At 36.2% G+C, this 18,632-nt stretch overlaps 1 protein-coding gene across 3 annotated transcripts in view; it reads left to right on the top strand.

Moving 5' to 3' along the window:
- Window positions 1-18,632, top strand: part of GABRG3 (gamma-aminobutyric acid type A receptor subunit gamma3) — a 313,249-nt gene that overhangs the window by 2,236 nt on the left and 292,381 nt on the right. For 2 of the 3 annotated variants that reach the window (XM_064646229.1, XM_064646228.1), the window contains 2 exons: window positions 2,014-2,162; window positions 15,463-15,530. In XM_064646229.1, the coding sequence (XP_064502299.1) occupies window positions 2,014-2,162; window positions 15,463-15,530 (217 nt within the window). Of the gene's footprint in view, window positions 1-2,013; window positions 2,163-15,462; window positions 15,531-18,632 lie in introns of those variants that run through there. The other variant, XM_064646230.1, reaches the window with a different exon arrangement.

The following is an 18,632-nucleotide window of genomic DNA, read 5'->3' as shown; positions in this document are numbered from 1 at the left end:
TGACATGTCTCCCACCTCCAGTCTTAATCTAGAAGATAGGTAGAGATTTAAATTATTTGGAGGTACTTTCTAGGAAAGAAGCTGCTAGAGTGAGAGGATCTAAAACGGCTGCCAGTGCTTACTTAGTCTCTTGTTCATGACTGGTTTTAAAGCAGCATCTCCCTGAAATGAGAGTCATGATCCCACCTGAACTCAGCTCTCATTTCCATGTGCAGTCTGAATACCTCTGGTAAAGTTCTGATGGGATGCAGCAGGAAAAGACATATGATTTGTGCTTCTTTGCTATCAGCAATTCAGCACCACTGCAGCGTTTCAGCTCTGAAATATCAACGATGTATATTTGGAGATGATGCCTCCTTTGAGAATGGCTTTGTAACAGCGGTATTAAAACCACTTGTCATGAATCTGATGGAGAAAAAACTCCCCCCCCCCCCAAATCCTCTTGAGGTTTTTTAAATCTCATTGAGTGAATTATTAAAAAAAAAATCCAGTTTTTAAAAAATGCAACTCAATAACAGAGAAGTAATGGTTGTCTTCAAAATTTCTAAGTTTTCTCTACTTTTGCAATTAGTTGTATGAGCTCTTTATGGAAAATCCTCAGGGTCTAGGTTTCAAAATTATTTTTATATAGAAATTGTGCCTAGAGCACTTGCAATTTGTGAGGTCATGCTAAGTGATTCATGGCTAATCCTTGGGGATGTATTTGCTGTAGAACAGTTTCAATTAGAAGTTTCATTAAAATCTCAAATAGTGGTCTTTGAGCAATGTGAGGGTTGCTGATGCTCTGTGATTAAATTTTTATACTTGTATCAGGGTTTTTTATGTTAATATAGAGTGTCTATCAAGTCTTCTGGACATCTGAGGTATTTTAAAAGACACTAGTGTCATTCTAGAGAGAAAGAGAGGGAGAGAAAGAAGGTTGCTCTGATGTGTGTAGCACATCCCATGAATAAGCAAGGTGGTGCCTCTCATTCTCCATTGCTTTGCACCTCACATAAGTATTGACATTTATGCAAAAATGTTGCAAAATGAAGTGATATCCCCCAGGCAATTTCAGGTTGAAGCAATATATGATCACTGCTGTAGGTTCTACCATTGAGGTTATCTTTTCTCCTAATAACTTCATCTCAGTTTAACTGTCATAGATTTTCTCCAGTCAGAGGCATCAAACAGATTTGGTTTCTAAGATACCAAAAGATACATCTTCAAATCAACATTTTACAGTTTGTGCAAAAAAAGCTGCACAAAGGAAAATAGTCTTTTGTGAAAATAGCTCTAGCTGTGATTTCTGGGCAAACTGCAGTTTCACCACGTTTGTATTAATATGCTCTTAAAAGAAAAGTAACCTACCTCTAAAGGAAAGAAGTCGCAACTCTTGGGGTAGTTCTGTTTTTTAAAAAATGTCATTAAAGTTGCAGGGAAATTCAGATTAATTTATGCAATGTATTTGTGTGCTTGAGATAATCCATCTTAAATTCAAGGAGTGAGCTCTTAATTCTAAGCCTTGTAATACATTAAACTCTGAAATTCAGGCACTGAGAATATAATAATTTATTAATAGGATAAAATGATCATGAAGCATTAACAGATCTAAATTTTTAATACTCTTATTAGCCTTTGTGCAAGAGATGAATCAGTTGTCTTGATGTATTAATAAAATGATACTGCAGATGTTTGCTCTTTGTAAAAGTGTACTGTAAACTCATCAGAATAGGTTTATTAAAATACATGATATAAAATACTACTCTGATAACTGTATTAACTTTTAGAGTATAACTTTTTGAAGAAATTGTGAGAAGACAATTTCTGAATCATTCTCAGTCATGACCCATTCAGAGATGCTCAATAATTGTTTATGGGAGCATCCTGTTGCAAAACCAGTCTAAGGCTGAGTAGGTGCAAAGCCAGGTGAGACATCTAAAACTTCTTCAGATGAGTGTGGAGCTTTACCTCGAATGTAAATTCATGTTTTAGTTATGTAGAATAACGTGTTTGTTTTATTTGTTATTGCAGTTCTAGAAAGGTTGAAGAGGATGAATATGAAGATGGAACAACTAACCAAAAATGGGTTTTAGCTCCAAAAACACAAGACACAGATGTGACTCTCATCCTAAACAAGCTGTTGAGAGAGTACGACAAAAAGCTACGGCCAGATATTGGAAGTAAGTACTTCTTTCTGCGCAGGTGAGGATAAGCTCTCTGGGCACAGAGAAGACATGGTGTATTTTGGATGTGTGCACAAACATCTGGGAAAGCGGAGATAAAGGTTTTTTTGGCTGAAGTTCATTTCCAAGTCACTATTTTAAAAATACTAATTCTCATGAGAAGATCTGGTGATAACTTAGGATCCTAAAATCTGGTTTTCTTGTACAGAGTTTGTGTAGAGAGATGGAAGGGTTAGCTCTAAAGTATTCAGCAGGTCTTTGGCAGAGGAAGGAACATACTTAACTCTTTTGTCATCCAGTCCCTGCATCTGAAAAACTCACACTCTGAGAAGCAAACAAAACCTCAGCATACTAAAAACCAAAAGTATGACACAGCAAGTGAAGAATGTGCATCTACTCTCTTCAAAATATGATCACAAAAGTTATGTTCCTTAATGCTGAGAAGAAAGCACCAGGATTTACCTGTGTATAGGGCAACTCCAGAGATTTTTTTACCCAAACCATCAGACACTTACAAAAGAAATATTATAGAATGGAAGTCTCTTGTGGTCAGTACTACTACATTTAAGTATAAAATTTAGATAAGAGCCAGTAGATATCTGCATATAACTATCTTGGGCTATTTTTTTTGTTTTAATTTGTGTAATGGCATTGCGTATTTTAAAACAGACATGTTTTTTGGTTTGGTTTTTTTTTTTTTTGGTTGGTTGGTTGGTTTGGTTTTGGTTTTTCATTTCTGTTGGTTTGGTTGGTTTGGTTGATTTTTTTTCTTTTTTAATGTTTCACCTTTTTTAGTTATGCCCTGTTTGCCTGGTTTGCAAAATGGCTGTAGCACAACTGTTGCTCAGCTTATTCGTAGCAAGTTTGCATGACAGAAATCAGAGAGCATTTGTCATTTATATTTACTGCACCTTGCATGTACTTCAGAATGCACTGAGAATGGACAATACTCAAAACAATCACATAATATAATTTGCTTTTCCTAAATTTTTGCAAAGGTTAGAGGGAGAATTCCTATCACTGATTATGTGTGAATCTATTGTTAGCTGATAGCAATTGTATTGATACACTTTCTAGATGATCCCTTTGGATCAGTTTAGAGGGAAGTAAGAGCCGTCTGTATGCATTCACCATTACTGTTGTGTCTCATAGCTACACAATAATACAACAATTGCAGAAGAAAAGACCATGTTGTGTTATGAAAGAAAGTGTATGTTTGGTTCTTTTTCATAGCCATTGCTTTGATTTTGCCATAGAACTTACAAAAATTATATTTGATACATGTTTCTGTTTTTATCTCAAAGTGACATTTATCTCTCTACTAGTTTGTCATACTGGATTCAGCTGATCTTTAATATCTGATGGAGAAATGGTTTAATGCACTTTCCCACCCATATCAACATCTGGAAGACAGTCTCAGACAAAATATTTTATTTATTTTGTACACCACGTCCTCAGATCACTGACTTAAGGCAGAGTAAATTACATTATGCCTATGTGGGGCAAAGTAATCATTCAAAGTCCCCATGTCAGTTGCCATAAAATCAGTAGAGGTCAGACATATCTTACAGCACTGGAAAGTCATTTTTATCAAAATAATTCCTTTTGTCTCTCTACAAGATTTTGTAAATCCTGTTTTAGAGAAAGGAGTTAAATTACACAGCTCCTCACGTATCAGAGATTTTACAGTTCTCAGCTACATCTATTTCTATCAAGTGTCTTGGTCCTAGGCTATTTTTCTCTTTGATAGCAATCTGGCTATTTCAGAACTTGAGCTGAGTGTTGTTCGTAGGCTCGAGTAGTTCACCTCTGCTTCCTTCCCTGGTTCCTCTTTTCACCTCTCCTACCAATGATGCAGATAAATAACACTGCCCTTTTGAATCTGGGAAGCTGTTGCATTAAGCAAGGAGAACACAAGGGGAATACTAGAGAATCGGGTACCGCATCTAACTTCCCTGAATTGCTGGCTGGTGCGTCACACACAAGTGATCTTCCTTTCCATCTGGGAGACGGTTGTTCTCCGAACAGGATAGTTGACGTGTCCTGGCAACTGAACTGTGTTCCTGCCCTGAAGGTCCCAATATTAATATAAATAATTGAAAGCATAATACGCATCAGTTAGAGCACCAGGAAAAAAAGTAGTGAACCAGGTAACTTAGGCATATGATAAGAAAATTCATGTTTTGAAATTTATAGGAAGCATGGAAAGAAACAGTGGAAGAAGTGAGAAGTAATTCTCGGAATCAAGCAGTCAATAAAAGATACTGAGGGTTAAATCTAGGACTAACATGCAGTCAGCTACTCCTTAGTGCCTTTACATTTGCATGGTGCTGCCTGGAAGCAAATCAGCTGTCCCACAGGACAGAGGCACTCACTGTTTCATGCCACACTGCACTTTACTCAGCTTTCCAATCCTTTATTTCAAAACCACTGTTTCTGACAGTGGATAACTTTAGCAATGGTCCTGAAGAAATGATTGTTGTCCTGAATGCAGTCAGAAAAGCCTAGGAAATACGAACTTCTTTGTACTTTCAAAGGTTGGGATTGCAATTTTTAGATCACTTGGGAACACGCTTTTGCAAGCCAAAGGCCATGGAGAGAAGGGGAAAACTGAGGCAAATGGAAGGTATTGAAGTGCATGCTGGCCTAGGCAGTGACTTCACTGTGGTTTTTCATCCTTCCCAAGGCAGCTGATGTTTTGGCTAGCTCAGATATGTCCAGGTACTACCTGGCACTGTACAGGCACATTCTGAGTGCCTCCTTGCCATAGACTTCTTCAGCAATCACCTTCAGCCCAGCAGTACAGCCATCAGTGAATAAACTCCTGTGCACATTTAACTACTCTCTTTCCTCCTCCCTCACCCAAAAACATCTAAACCACTGTTAAAAGTGTGTAGGTCATTGCTAGGCCAGGATTTACCCTCTTTTTTTTTTCATGTTGGTCTATACTTAACCTCAGTTTTCATGTAAATGACTGTTGTGCAGATAATGTGCACAATCTACACTCAGCAGTTCAGGCATCACCTGCAAGGTTCCAAGCCAGGATTTTTAGAGAGTGGATTGAACAACCTAAATATTAGGCAAAACAGTTAACCTGTAAAGGCTATTATCAGTGTGCTACCTTAACAGGACCTGTCTAGCTAAAAGGGGCCTTTGATCTTTGGAAACAAAGCAGTGTTCTACCAGCAGGGGAATGCCTGAATGCATCCCCTGTGGCCAAACACTTGGCAGAGTTCCTGTCTCCATAAATATCATGGCTTGTGAGGGTTTTCATTTCTTTGGTGTCACCTGGCAGATTTCCATTATACCACAAAAAATACACACCTTTTGGAATCAAAAAAAAAAAAAAAGAAATAAAGGAAATAAAAGCAAGCATCTCATACTGAACAGCTAATACCAGTGTACTGATTAGATCAAAAAGAAAAGTGTTTTATGATGTGAAGCATCTTTTTCACTGATTTTTTTTTTTTTTTTTTTTTTTTTTTGCCAGCTACAATTATAGATCTGAGAATCTCAGGTCTGTTGCGTGGTATAAAAGGCACCAATCCCAGATAACAACTAAACCCATTCAGAACTGTAAAGGTCTTAACATCTCTTCCATAGGCAGGTATTCTGTATTTTGTTCCAAAGTGCTTTGAAGTGAAGACCTGTTCAATGGATATGCATAATTTTCTAAGTCCAGTAAGGCTTGCTATGCTGCAAGCATGTTTTTTTCCTCCATGTCACATTGACTTAAGTCCTAACATTTAGTAGGACCAAGTTCTGCCCCTGAAATTTTACTTCCCTATTATTAATAAAATAAAAATATTAGAAATATTAGGAAAAGAAACAGAGCACAACGTAGAATGATGGTAATTACAGCTAAAAAAATCTCAGTCTCATTTAGGCTCTATTGATAAACGAGATTTTTGTCATTGTTCTTTTTTTGATTGACTGATTTAAAATTAAATTTCCAAGAAAAAAAAAATCACAGAAGCAAACAAAACCAACCAAATAAAAGAAGACTCATAAATGAAGCAAAATGCAGGTAAATTAAATACCACGTAACAAAACATATTTCCTTCGAAGTCAATTTACTTTAATGAAACCTTCCTTTTCACCTTCCTTAATGGACAGCTTAGTCTACAATGGAGTTCTGGAAAATAAATCTACCTTCAGAACCTGTTTCAACCTGAACTTCCCATGGAACGTAAGTTACCTTAAATAGAAAACTTGTAACAGTGAAAGAAAGTGTAGCAGTGAAAGAAAGTGAAAAGTTTGCTAGTCACGTTCCCTGAGTGAGCTTACATGTGGAATATGCTACTTTTTTTATTTCATTGTGAAAGTCACCTTACCCATCAAAAAGATTAGTATGTGAGAGGTTTCTGAAATGTGCCATTAGTAGTGGGAGGAAAAAAGTCTCACCCTAGATTAAGCTTAGAACTGCAGAGTAGTAAGGTAATTTGTGTTGCATGTTTGCATCTTCTGTTTCTCGAATGTCTAATTACATTAAGGAAGGCTCTGAAATGCACATGTTGAAGAAAACTTCATCAACTTGTGTTCTGAGGTACTTTCACCACTAATGCCTGCTTTTCCTTCCTTTTTTTTCAATTATCCTGCAGTAACTCATGGGTTCCTCTTGGATCCTCTAAAATAATTTGATCCTTACAGCCTCTGGTGGTACCCTGTATTTATTGTTTATTTATAAGCCCAAATAAATTCACTTTGAAATATGTAATATTCTGATTGCACCAGTTCTAGCTGTCTTGAGAATCAAGCTGGTTTTCCTTGCTCCCCAAGTATCTTTGTAACCATTAGCCATATTTCTGAAGATGAGAACAGTCTCAGAAACCGCTGTGCAGCTCTCAGTACCCTGAGTAGTTTCTCATATGTGTAGCTGGTAGAAATAAATGGGCTCATTTGTATCAGCAAACATGGAAGACTAATTTCTGTCTGATGTGCTTTACTGTGCTGGCTTGGTAGCGTTTAACAGCAGTTCTCTTTTAAGGCAGGTTAAAGTTTTCTCTGTAACTAGTTTAACCAGTTTCTCAGTGTATGCAAGGAGCAAATCTGTTGGGTGAGTGGGCAAAACTTTTATTCTGTTGCTTTTTAAAGGAGATGTTCTTTTTCAAGCACAAACTTATTGAAAACCTTGAGTTCTGAAGCAGTACCATAATCTTTCTTCTGCCTGACCCGCTTTCCTAGCATGCCACACAGAAAAGAACTCTGAAGTGCACTGCACCACAGGCTATTACCACAGAGGCTGTCGAGTTATTTTTGCTAGCTGCTGATTGCCACACCTGATGCTCTTTAAATTAGCTCCAGCTAGGTTTCCCCATATGTGGTGACAGAGGGTTTCTTATTGCCTGACAGATCAAAATATTTCCTAGATGATAGTGCAGAGAAAGCTGTAAACTGTCATGCCAGGTCAAATTACTACTTTCTGCTGTAAGTCTTCTTTTGTGCTGGTCTACAAGAGACAGTGTCAGGCATCTTATAACATGAAGTAGTGAGAGAGACATTCATCACTTCAGGATTGATTATAGACAGTGGTATTTAAAGAGCTAACTAGCGTGTAAAGGTAGTACATGGGAAAGAGATAGGGAGTAAATTCTGTTTGTGTTATGGCAGCACTCAGGAGAGGAAAGCCATAGGCCTGGATCCAAATTGTATAGTACTGGGCACTATAGAACATTGTGGTTATTAGTCTAATTTAGGTTTATATGGAAGGAGAAACTTGAATAGCCCATTATTGAGGACCCAAAATGCTATGGCTAAGACTTAGTTAGGAAATAGGGCTGAATATAGTGAGAGCTCAGGAGCTGAAAAAGATCATAACAAAAAAATCAGAAATGCTTTCATTGTTCTCATTGATACTTCTCTTCCTTTTTCTTTTCTTTGGGGGGGGGGGGTGAGGGAGGAGTGAGGGGTGTGAAATGGATTGTCTTCATTTCAGAAAACTTTTGCTCTGATTCAGCCACCAAACTGGAAATCCATTAACTGTCCATTTCCATGAGTAAAACCGTAAATATGGACTCTTTTAGTGCCAGTCATTTCCCATGCATTATGTATAAGCACACCTATGTAAGAGGAGGAATATTCTTGAGGAAAGCATTGCTATTCAATGAAAATGAGAATGATCTCTGTTATATGTGGGAGGATAGAAGGGATTTCTTGTTTGTCTGCAGGAGTTCTAATTCTCCAGCATCTTTAGTAATTGATGCTTTCTTCTGCAGACTTTGTCATAAACATTTCTAGAATATTAATAGCAAGGTTAGCAAGTGAGGAGTAAATTACTCTGTGAACACTCCAAAATCCCAGATTTTTGTTTTTGTGATCCATATTTGAGTTTTAAAATAATACATAAATAAGTAGGTTGGTTGCACATAGTTCTCGTTTGGTGCCAGTACAGTGCATCAAACATAGGCTCTTTCAAAATCTGGCATGGGAACAGCTCTGATTAGGACAGGATCCTGACAGTGAGTTTTTTCATGCCTACATTCTGCTTTTCTAATCGTTTAATCTTGGAAGTGAGCAGAGATGAATTTCTGACTTGGCTTTCTGACCTGCTTTAGTTCACTGTTTTTCAGCTGTCAGGGGAAACACCCTACTTTTTATTCATACTTCTCTCAGGTAAATCTTTCAATGCGTCATACTAAAAGAATAAGTAGAGAAATTTTAGTCCAATGCAATGAGTCTAAAGCCCTTCAATTTGATGTTTCTGCATAAAAAAGCCCCCAAACCCCCAAGCAACCCAGTTTAATTTTTATTATTATTTAACAGGTTTTTTGTTTGGTTTTTTTTCCTCTTTTTTAGATCACCTGATGTAAATTCAATGCTGGAAAGCAACACTTGAATTTTGCAGCTTTCAGTATGTCAAAATATAGAAATATTTTAGTATTCAAGTACTGTTTTTCTGAAACTGCTCTCATAATTTAACTCAAGTAATACAATTCCTTGCCTATAAAAATGCTCTTTTGTCTAATTTCTAATGAACTACTTGTATGTATGTGATACTTGTGTCTTCTATGTAATCTGTTGGCTGACAAAGAGCTACTGGTTTAGTGTTGGAGAAAGAAGCTTTTTACCCAAGAACTTAACAGTAAAGACTCTTAAAATACAACCTTCCCTTTGTGAATGTAAATAATTAATTTACACAGCTCTTATTTAGAGTTTTATTTCCTATCAGTGATTACTTGCTGAAATTACTCAATACAAACTCAGATGGAATATTTTTCTTGAATGACATTGTAGGCAGGGAAGTTTGGTTGGCAGTTAATGTTTGCCAAACTCTTAATCCAAACTGTCAGACCCAAAGCTATATGTAGCAACTGTTAGCTCTTATTCTCTCTTCTTTTCTATAACTTCACCTAAGAAATCTGAGAAGAGGTTGGAAGTATAGCATACAGACTTCCAGAACGCCAGAAGCTGAAAGTTAAGTAAGAGTCAGGGAAAGTCTGAGATCCTAATTACATAAGAAAATCCTTTTCTTCTCTCCTCTCTCCTTCCTTCTCTGATTACCCAGACTATACTGGCATTAAAGAGGTTTCTGAGCAAGTATTTGTAAACTGGACAGATGTACAGTGTTAGAGTTGCTGTTTTGAGGTTGTGCCACAGACTAATTATTCTGTTATCTTGAAATAGGGAAAACTTTCTGCACATATTATTTTAAATATTTTTGCTCATTTTTGCAACTGTATAGTTTTCTTATAACTGTTATTGTTCATCCCGACCGTGGTTGCTAGCTTGCTAAACTTTGCAGGAACAAATTCAATTATTGTTCAGTCTTATGATATCACATAGGAACTCCCCCCTCCAACGAATGTAAGTAAAACAAAATGGAAACTTTAGGGATTGACTGAAAAACAAGCCTAACCATTAAGATCTACAGTTTTCATACCACAACGTAATACTGGAAAAATTGTAGCTTGTGCATTAGGAAAAGGTGAAAATGAAAGTGCTGAAGGTTGATTGATAGTGATGGTGGGAAATGAAGATAAAAAGTGATTCGTAGTTAATTGAGGGAGTCATTTATGTGCACACTGTCATTCATACTCCTGGACAAAATGGCAACCAAACCTGGCATGTGAAAAAATGTCCTTTTTGGAGGACTGTGTTCTCATCCTGGTATTGCTGTTATCTGAACTTTCTTTAAAGTCTGCACCCAATTTTTGATTATCCTTTTGATTTTCATTTTCAGTCCCATTTTGGTAGTTTGAAACTAAACACAGGGATGACAGTTCTGTTAGGGTTTCTTTGTGTGTAGCAAGTGGAGAACTTTAACCTCTATCTGTTTTCAAGTCCATTCTGTTCCATGCAGGAAGAATGAGGTTTTTTAATTTTCCTCACTGATATCTTCATAGCATCATAGAATAGAATCATAGAATCATTTAGGTTGGAAAAGACTCTTAAGATCTTTGAGTCTAAACATTAACCTAACACTCCTAAGTCCACCACTAAACCATGTCCTTAAGTGCTACATCTACACATCTTTTAAATACTCCAGGGATGGTGACTCAACACTTCTTGTTACCATGCCTTTCTTCAGATGTGGTAATCTGTTGCAAAATAGAGGTGTTTCAGCTGACAACAGTTAGCCTTGAGAAGTGAGTTGTTAGTATAGCAGTTTGTTTTACACGAATAACTAGGTAAATAGATCTCGCCTATAAGGACATGTAGGAAAATTTTAATAGTCATAATCACTAATGCAAAGTAAAAATTAACACTACAGTCACTACTACTACAGTTACTGATAACTGTGTAACGATTTATTACAGCTTTATCCCAGTTTAAAGTTAGCAATTTATGTGCTAATGAGATAATGTAAAATATCATTATAGAGTAATTTCAAAAAATATCTCATTACTGTAGAGCCAATCTTGTTAGTCCTTTGCATTCAGAAGTCTTGTGGAACTTGGGCAGAGTTTAAGTGGCTGTGTAGTTCTGAAACAAGATGATACTGTGTTTGCTATGTGGTTGTGTGCCTTCTAAAAAATCTAGCGCTAATTGCTTTGCTTCTATAAATATGTGTGTATTGATCCATAACGTTTTTACTACTGCTGTTTTGCATAAAACCAGTATAAACCTGGGAGTTGGTTGAACAGTGTAAGAAAGGTTAACTCTCAACAAAACATAATTTTCATTTTATTTTAAAATTTATGAGAGCTCAGTTTGATCTACTCTGTTTAATTGAGCTTCTAAAAAATATTTCTCAATATTAAAATTTTAAAAATATTTCTGAATATTTATGACTTGTGCAGGAACATGAATGCTATTTGGACAGACTTCAAATGTGGAGGAAGCTTTCTGAAGGAAGCAAAGTGGTTTCATTCATTAAATAAGCATCAATTCTGAATAGTGAAGATCTATCAAAAATTAAAAGATATTTTAAAAGGACATGGTAATTTAGAGTACTAAGTAAGCATAATAAAATGACCGAACTTATTGCACATTTTTTCCCTACATGACATGAAATTGTATAACAATCCCTTTTTTGATTTTCTCAGGAGTCTTTTAAAATTCTCCTGATTTATCTGTCAAGTTTTTTACATACATGATCAACTTACGTATGTCCAAGAGCAAAGTCTTCATGGAATTTAATGAGATTCAAGCTCAGGTACTGTTTATTTCACCAGTGTAAATCTATAAAGCAGGACTAAACAAATCCTACAATTTTCTTGCATGTGTATGTATGATCAGAGCATTATTCTGTGGCATTTCTGTGTCTTGGTGTCCAGACATACCTGTCCAGACATACCTGACCACCTACCCTAACTGTCTAGGTGTTCACCTGTCTTCTTATGTGAGCTTTGCAAGCAGTGTTGAACTCCTGACTCCTGTGGCCAAGTGTGTTTTGAACTGTCTAAAGTTTGTAAGCAACTTTCATTCAGTAGTGCCTTTGCAACGTGATGCTTCCAAGGCTAACTGGTATATTAACACTGCCTCTCTCAAAGCCAGGACATTTGGATCAGATGACCTTAGTTTTTTTGGCAGATATTTTGATTGGCTTTATAACTCCACTCAATCAAAATCAACATGTTTAAAGATTAGATGACAGTTATAAGCAGTTAGCTTACCTTAGACAGCACAGTGTAGCAGCATAACACTGCAGTTACTTGGACGTGTTTATATTGTCTTTTAGGGAAAGTTACTGCTGTATATTAAAGACTATTTCAAAGAACTTTGAGAAAGTTAGTACGTTTGTTAACAACCTTTAATTGCTCTCCTGCATGTTGTATATACATGGTTCTGCCAGTACTTTTTCTAAGTTTCTGACAGCTCTTTAGAACTATCTTTGGCGTATGCCAGTATCAAAATGGTACTGGAGCTGAGTATCTATTTGTGATCTTATTGCCAACTTTTACCGAGGTATTAACACTGTTGGTTTTCAATCAACAAGACTGTGAGGATTTTTCTAGTGCAAGAAAAAAGGCTCCATCTGCAGCTCAACAACTCCATGTGTGACTTGAATTCCTTCATGAACTGAGCAGTCACAAATTCATGTAGGATACAGAAAAACTGAGCAGGCATTGAAATTGCAGAATCATAGAAGGGGTGAGGTTGGAAGGGAACACAGTAGGTCATCTGGTCCAGTCTCCCTGGTAATGTAGCTATTTATGTCTTTCCATGAAACTCAGTTTATTTTGAAGATTGTTAGAGGGTGAGTTTTTTCTAAGAAGAAACGATAACTTTAAGAGTCACTTATTTTCTTTGTTATAATGCATTTAGGAGGAAGTAATCTTGAAATCTTTGCCTCATTATGGTTAGTTAAAATCTGATGATAACAAATCTAATATTTATACCTGATGATCCTCTCAGTTTATATCTGTTTATATCCATGAAAGACCACATGCAACAAGAACTATACTCTTTTGTATTTTCTTTCAAAACCTGAACACGTATTTACCATACAATCAAATTACACTTCTATTTTTGACCTCTGCCTAGGAAAACAAAATAAAATAATTCAAAGAAACTTTCAGTCTTTTTGTTGTTGTTGTTGTTGTAACAGTATAATAGTTTACCTTTATTTATTTTTTAATTTACTTTCAATTTGAATTTCACTATGAATGTCTGAGGCTAGATACTGATTTAATTTGACAGAAGTGACTGTTTATTAGTTTTCTTCTGTTTCAAGATTAGACCTTTACTGTGAGTAAGATCAAATTCTCTTTGGCATTAAAAAGCAGTGCTTAATTTTTTTTTTTTTTTTGCACAATAAGAGAATTTGGCCTGGCATATTAAGGAAAAATTATCATCTCATAATCTATTTATATACTTAACTGCAATGATTAAACAAAAACGGATTCCAAGCACTGTGTTCTGGTCCTGAATTTTGTCCATGGTCTTGCCAAGATTCAAGTGCATGCCAATTTGCATCACTAAGTCCAGTGCCATTAACATTCACCAGAACTCCTTAGCTTTTAACTTCCAGCTAGATAGGTGCATAAACCCTAAAAAGATTAGAGCTCTTTATTCCATGTATTCTATCTCTGTGAAAGAGCTAGCTGTAGTTCCCCGCTATTACCAATTCCTATGTAATGACATTTATTACTGCATTTTGAGGCAAGTCTCATTACCAGAATCCACTAGACTCCTATTTAGTTATTAGCTGGGAACAATTAGAGTTGCTTTAATCAGCTGAGCTTGTTCAGCTGAGTTCAAATTTCCTTTTGCTGCAGGGGAGATCTGAGTTTATCAGCCAGTACTTCAGACAGTTTGAAACCACAACCTTAAATAATCCTGGATGTTCTGATCATATGCAATCGAAGAAGTATGTGTTAGTTAATAAAATAGAGAGAATTGTTATAATCTTTAACCACTATTTGTACCCAGTTTAATGTCTGGTTTTTGCAGCATGGGATATAGTCTTCTTAATGATTCGTACATACCAAAGTCTTACATGACAAGCCAGCATGCCCACTATTTTTAGAACCATTTAACTTTTCAAGTACTTTAAAACTACTTGGCATCTCATTGTTAGTCTGAAATTCGGGAGATGCAAGCAAAATATACTTAACTTTACATGTGAACATTCTTGTCTGTCTTTAGCTTTGTGCTGGGTGGCTTTAGACAAATTGACTGTTGCTTACCAGAGATAAACTTCCCACAAAACCACGGAATTTAACTGTTCCTCAGTTCCCTGCTCAGTGGTTTCCCAGAGGAAAGCTTTCTGAGTTTTGAGTGATGTACATGCATTTCCTCATTCTAGGGGTCTTGGGGGTTAGGTGCAAAAAGTCCACAGTTCCCAAACTTCAGCAGTTTGAATTCTCTCTGGAGATTTTTGAAAACTATGGAGAGGAATAGGTGCTTTTATGGAAAAGACAGGTGTCTGACAGTAGCTGTTGGCCTACTAGGGCCAAGTTTGCATCAATTCTGACTATGCAGGTTGGAACAGCATTTATACTTTATACTTAGTTTTGAGTCAGCTAACCCTGGAGAAAGTAAATCTCCAAATTAGATCTCAATTTAGAGCCTAATGTGTACTCTGTGGGGTTGGAAGAAGGGCAGCATAAGTAAAAAAATGAACGTGCATTTCAGTGTAAGAGTGGCATTATTTTAGTGTTAGGTTATGTCACCACTAACAGGTATCTGAATAATGTTCAGGAGGTACACTGACACCAAAGATGCTAAAAGAAAGATAAATCCTAGTGACCTCAGCAAAAGAAAAAGGTACAGAGCTTGTCTTGGCTTATTAAGTACTGCAAGTCTGAAAACATGGAAGACTTTGTGAGAAATGTGCATTGACTAAACGAAATCAAATTCAAAAGCCTTTGGATGAGTGAGTGCAAAGGCAATGTGGACTGAAGGGAATGAGTCTAAATTGAAAGGAGAAGAGTTGCTTAGGTTTAGCTAATCAGATTTCATAGAGATTTTACTCTAAGTTAGGAGGATTTCAGGGCTGAGAGATGACATGCAAAAGTCTGGAAAGATTTTTTTAATGTGGAACAAACAGGCTAAAGGACCTGTGTGTTGAGACAAAGGGAAAAAGGAATGTGCTGCATTATTTCTAGTTTCACGTCAGTCATCTTAGGTTTTGACTTTGAGCTACTGTGCTTAGCACTGAAAGGTTCTTTAGCAAATTGCTGCTGAGATAAATGGGGATCATGATGATAAAGTGGTACAGGTTTTAATTTATGTCATTTTTTTGTTGTCGGGTAGGAGGAAAAGAACTTTGTCTTCCTGAAAAATACATAATCCGTATTTCTCAGTAGTTGTATCTAAAAAAACTCCACCTTTTGTTTTTTGGGGAAGAAAGTATTTAAAGTGATTACTTATGTTGTCTGCAAAATAATATTAATTTTTTTTTTCTCCACAGTAAAACCAACAGTTATTGATGTTGACATTTACGTCAACAGCATTGGTCCTGTATCATCAATAAATATGGTAAGTGACTTGCTAACAAAGATTTTTATCTGGAGTTTATGCTGATCTTGGCATCAATACTAGCATTTGAAAAAGACAGTAAATACCACTGAGATAAGTTGTTTTGATTCTGATTTAGTTCTGTTTTCAGTATAACTCTGTTTTTCTCTTTTGTGTCTCATCAAGAGAAGAACAAACCTACAAGCAATATTATGCTCTGTGTTGTCTATCACAAAATGCTGGTAGATCTTCAGTGGTAAAATAGCTATCTTAGGGAAAAATAAGTATGAAGCGAAGCAATTGTCAAGGAAGTTCTTGAGTTGTTGTTTCAAGAGGCAGTTGAATATACGGAGCTTCATAATGCGGAGTTAATGAAAGCCATCCTATAATAACAGTATATTTATTTGAAATTCATCATCTCTTCAGTGGTTACTTTTCTTTCATTGAGTTACCAACAATCCTGAACCCTAAAGTATAGTTTTGAAGAAGTTGTGTATAGCTGTACTGCATGTGTAAAGGCAGGAGAAACTGAAAGAGTGTGACAGTGTGACAATAGTGAACCTAGTGGAACCTATGGTTGGTGAGTTATTGTGGTCTTAACTCCAGGTCATTCCTCAGTTCTGCAGCAACACATTCAGATTTAGAAAGCAACCTGGTTTATGTAGCTCTGGGGGGTTATGGGTAACTGTGGCTGCTTGCGGAACTTTCAAGTTTGAATTCAGCATATTATTCCTTTTAGTAAATAGGGGTGATTTTTTCTTAACATGGCTTGGAAACGGAGGACCAGTTACTATCTTACTGTACTTACAGCTCTCAAAATAATCTCTTCAAAGCAATGTCTTTTTCTTTTTTACAATGTGCAATGTTCATATAAGAATTGAATGAATGCACAGCATATATGTTTTGTATTTTTGGAAGAAAAGCTCCTGAGTTTGAAAGGTGGTCATTCAGCCTTATTCTTCGGTTTTGCCTATATACATGGAAGAAGGTAAATAATTGCAGCATGTCAAATATTAGGTGGTCAGGGACTCCTATGCATCCTGGCAATGGAAAATCTGGCAAGTAAACACAGAACAAATTGCGTGCTGTGAACACCTTGTCATCATATTCAAAGACTGTGAAATGGGTTGGTCATATTTTATGTGAAGCACTGAATGTCAAGCAATGGGAGTACCTGCTCCATTCTTGAACTAATAAATAGATAATTATCTTGCTCTTCCCTGATGGCCTACCAGAATAACTTCTGCAGGGAACGATTTATTGGAAGGTTCTCTGGCTTGCATTTGCTCTAGAATGGGAACTCTGTTCAAAAACAATGAGGACAATGGTGAGGATGCTTACTTCTCAATGTATTTTTGCTCTTTGCCCCTCTGAACTAGCTTGTAAGTAGGATTTTGTGGTGCTAGCAATATATGTGAAATAATGAGGAAATATTTGATTAGAATCACTTCAGGTAGAAAGAAGTAAAAAATAATAGAAGAAATCAATGGTTCTTGGAAGATTATGGCACAGTCATACTTATCCATTAACTTTGAGTATCTTGAACTATACCCTATGGCACCAAGATAGAAAGATGCACCCAAATATCAACTTTAAAGAAGTATACTGTATCTCTTTGATAGTAGATGGTCTTATTAGGATAGTTAATTAGCGTATAGCATTGCAATATTTCTTGCTTACAGCTGAAAAAAACTACATATAATCTGTAGAGGCAGAATGATAAGTAAAACAATGATGAAATCTAAAATGTAAGTATCTGATATTTTTAGGACTCAAATCTGCTTAAAGCTATGTTTAAACTTTTGAATAGAAATGGACCTTATTTCAGATGTGCTCGTGGGCAGTATATCCCACTGAAACTGAATCTGAACTAGCTTAGTACTTTTCAGTTTTATTTCTGTTCTCAAACTTAATTATCAATATAGGAGGTTAATTAGGCACTCAAATGTAGCAAACTTTTGTCCAGAAGCTCTGTTACTTTGGAGTTTGTCCAAACTTATGTAGAGAGCAGAAATGAACTTGAAGTCTCAAATTTACAATGAAGATGGGAAGTCCTCCTCACAAACCTGCAAGTTATTGTCCTGTATGATGACTTGTCTCTCCAGTGGCAGAAGTGATTGAGAAGCTTTTCTCTCCATTTGTGTTATTTCAACTGTTTGGCTACAGTATTCAGTAGCTCTGTGATGGTCTACTAGAAGGAAAAATCAAACACTTTTTGAATATAAAAAATAATAGTAATTTAAAACATAATTTATTTATTTTTAAGTAAGCAGTTTTTCATGTAGACTGCTGAAGCACGGGTACACAAACAGCTGAACAGAAACAGTAGCTGGAAATTACCTGTTTCAGAGGAAGAGAAAGGAAGGAACCATCTTCAGTCTGATACCTGTCTTATAACTGAACTTTCAAAGGGAGAGGAATGTGCATGAAAATCCCATTTCAGGAGAGAAAAAAAAGAGAATTCTTGCTAGAATATACATATGCTATATTGCTCATCCTATCAGGAACTTTTAGCTTTTCTCCCCTAAATTATTGTTAAAAGTTGAGCTATTCTATCAAGGTAACTCAGTAATGTGCTGGTTGATTGAGCAAAAAGAAAGACGATTACATTAATTTCCATCTCTTTTATTTCAAGAGTGAGATCATCAACACATACACGGCGAACTTCCCTGCCGTGTAGTTCAAAACTTAGACCTTAGCTCAATTACTTTTTTCTTAATCTGCAGCACTTCTGAGGGCAAATCATGTGGAGCTGCTCTAGAGATCAAACTCTGCAGGTATATTTTCTGATCAGTTCTCATCAGTAATTTTCATCTAGAGAGAGAAACCTAGGAAATAAAATATTAAGATGTCTCTTCAATGGATGTTCACCTGAATGTTCAAACCATTTTTGTAGAGTAAAGCTTTTCACATCAGTAACTGTTGTATTTATAATTGGATTTGTGTATGAATATTAATATCTCACTCTTTCTTTAATAGTCAGGAAAAAGTTGCTATCAGACACCTACTTATAGCAAAGGTAATCTCAAATGAATTGTATGTGAATACTTATGGACCTAAGGAAAAGTGAGTCCTCTTAGACTGAGACTGGAAGTGCTATAAGGGCAAGGAATGTTAGGGATC

Source organism: Pseudopipra pipra, chromosome 2, assembly GCF_036250125.1.
Source record: "Pseudopipra pipra isolate bDixPip1 chromosome 2, bDixPip1.hap1, whole genome shotgun sequence".
In the NCBI taxonomy this organism is placed as follows: domain Eukaryota; kingdom Metazoa; phylum Chordata; class Aves; order Passeriformes; family Pipridae; genus Pseudopipra; species Pseudopipra pipra.
The sequence above is the reverse complement of the archived record's forward strand: the minus strand, read 5'-3'. Positions and strand labels throughout refer to the sequence as shown.